This window comes from Centruroides sculpturatus, unplaced genomic scaffold (assembly GCF_000671375.1).
Source record: "Centruroides sculpturatus isolate CEXI.00-Female unplaced genomic scaffold, Cexi_2.0 scaffold494, whole genome shotgun sequence".
Classification (NCBI taxonomy): domain Eukaryota; kingdom Metazoa; phylum Arthropoda; class Arachnida; order Scorpiones; family Buthidae; genus Centruroides; species Centruroides sculpturatus.
In genome coordinates, this window is record NW_019384697.1 from 236,037 (window position 1) to 238,342 (window position 2,306).

The following is a 2,306-nucleotide window of genomic DNA, read 5'->3' on the forward strand; positions in this document are numbered from 1 at the left end:
GGGCGGACTTCCGGAACACCAAAGTTATCAGACACGTGTTCCGCGCGGATCACATCCGTCACCTGGAGGCCTGGGAGATTCACAAAGCTAGCAGGGGGGGGCAACTGCATCAACTACAAGGACGGGGAAACACTTGCACAGGCGTGGAAGTATTTATTCGAGGAGTTCGAGCAATGGCGGTCGGAGGGGTGAAACCCGACGCGCACGTTTATTTATTTACATCGTTGGCAACATCGTTACAACGGTCGGGTCGACAGTCACCACCTGAAGCAGACCTCGGTGGAGGCCGAAAGTACTTGTGGAACTTAATAGTGAAAATAACCCTCGTAAAAAAGGTTTTTTTGTGGATCATTATAATCCATAAAGTTTTTTAATTTGAATGTTAATTCTGTTTTGAAGTAAATTTGTCAATATACTTTGTGTTTCTATTGTACTATTGTTTTAATTGATATAATCTTATCAATGAAAACAATTGTATGATAGAATCTTGCATAGTGATGATTTTGAGGCTAATCTGTTATCAAGTTGAAATTAAAGTTAACACATTAGATTATTTTTTTATCTTCTGTTAGTGCAGTTAGATATAAAGAAAAAAGAATTTTGTTTGTTTCATATCTTCATGTGTATTATCTGTAATTTGTAATTTTGAGGAGATGAATTACATGATTTTAGTGATATGTATTTACATTTTAAATAAATACACTTTTATAATACACTTTTTATTTATCTGTTTCAACTAATATAGTTCAATAACTTAAAATTTTGTTTATTTCATAGAGATTTTTTGCCAAGGGGAACAGGAATTGTAACTAGAAGACCTTTAATTTTGCAGCTAATTCATAATAATGGAGTTGGTAAGTAAAAGATCTTTAAAATAATGCTGGAATATCTCATTTGTCTGATTTTCTGTTGTTTAAAGAGCTGTTATGTAGAATTTTAGTAAAAGAACAATTATATAAACCTGAAACATTATTTATTGATATGATTTTATAACTAAGCAGGAATTTCTTTTTACTTGTTTAGTCAGTATTTAGTTTTTTAATTTGTTAATGCACAGTATTGAGAATTATTAAAATAATAGTATTTAATATATTGGGTGTTTGGTAAGTTGACTAGACATAGAAACAGTACCTAATAGAAAAAAGATTCCTATTTAATTAGACATTAATGATCAACAGTTAAAATTTTTTATATATTGTAAAAATGGTAGTAATCCTGTATTTTGTGCTGGTCTGGGCAGCGTTCTTCCTTTGTCATGTGCTCATTGCATTTTTTACTGAACATCTGTTATATAGAAAGTTATTGATATTTTATATGAATAATTTGATGTTTTTTTAATTTCAGTAAAATTTTTAAAATAATTTTTCTATAAAACAGTTTNAGTACATGTAATTATAAAATAAGTGAAATAAAAAAAATGAAATACTTGAGATAAAACCACCTAAACTGCATTACGTAATAATAATAATAATAATATTAATTTAAGTTGTGGATCAATGTTACTTTAATATAAAATATATTTCTGCATTGTAGTTTAAAAAACTGAGGCATGTAAAGCAAATGGTAATGATATCATGTTTAATTTTGATTTAGATTAATCCCTCAATGGTATTGCATATATCAAAATCACATTAACCAAATATGTTATCTATGTTAAGCAAAAGACAGCTGGTAAAGATGTGTTAATTAAAACTTCTGCCGGGATTGCTGCAATTAATTTTGCATTTTAATCAAATTCCACATTAAACAAGGAATACCTTTATGTGAAGATTTCTGAAATTAATAAAATTTTGTTATATTTAAGCTGATTTTCTGTATTAGAAAATAATCCATAAAGATAACTACTTCCAACAATTTAACACCTCGTTGAATAATAACGATCCACGAAAAAACCTTTTTTATGAGGGTTATTTTCACTATTAAGTTCCACAAGTACTTTCGACCTCCACCGAGGTCTGCTTCAGGTGGTGACTGTCGACCCGACCGTTGTAACGATGTTGCCAACGATGTAAATAAATAAACGTGCGCGTCGGGTTTCACCCCTCCGACCGCCATTGCTCGAACTCCTCGAATAAATACTTCCACGCCTGTGCAAGTGTTTCCCCGTCCTTGTAGTTGATGCCGTTGCCCCCCCTGCTAGCTTTGTGAATCTCCCAGGCCTCCAGGTGACGGATGTGATCCGCGCGGAACACGTGTCTGATAACTTTGGTGTTCCGGAAGTCCGCCCTTATTTCAGGGTCGGTGACATAGGTGGATAAGGCAGTGGTGTGTCTTTTATGCTTAATATCAGCTTGGTGTTCGCGTAT

At 32.8% G+C, this 2,306-nt stretch overlaps 1 protein-coding gene across 1 annotated transcript in view; it reads left to right on the forward strand.

The window, feature by feature from the left end:
- Positions 1 to 2,306, forward strand: part of LOC111627469 (dynamin-1-like) — an 87,613-nt gene that overhangs the window by 11,282 nt on the left and 74,025 nt on the right. The window contains exon 2 of the mRNA XM_023371044.1: positions 778 to 854. Coding sequence (XP_023226812.1) covers positions 778 to 854 — 77 coding nt within the window. The remainder of the gene's footprint in view (positions 1 to 777; positions 855 to 2,306) is intronic.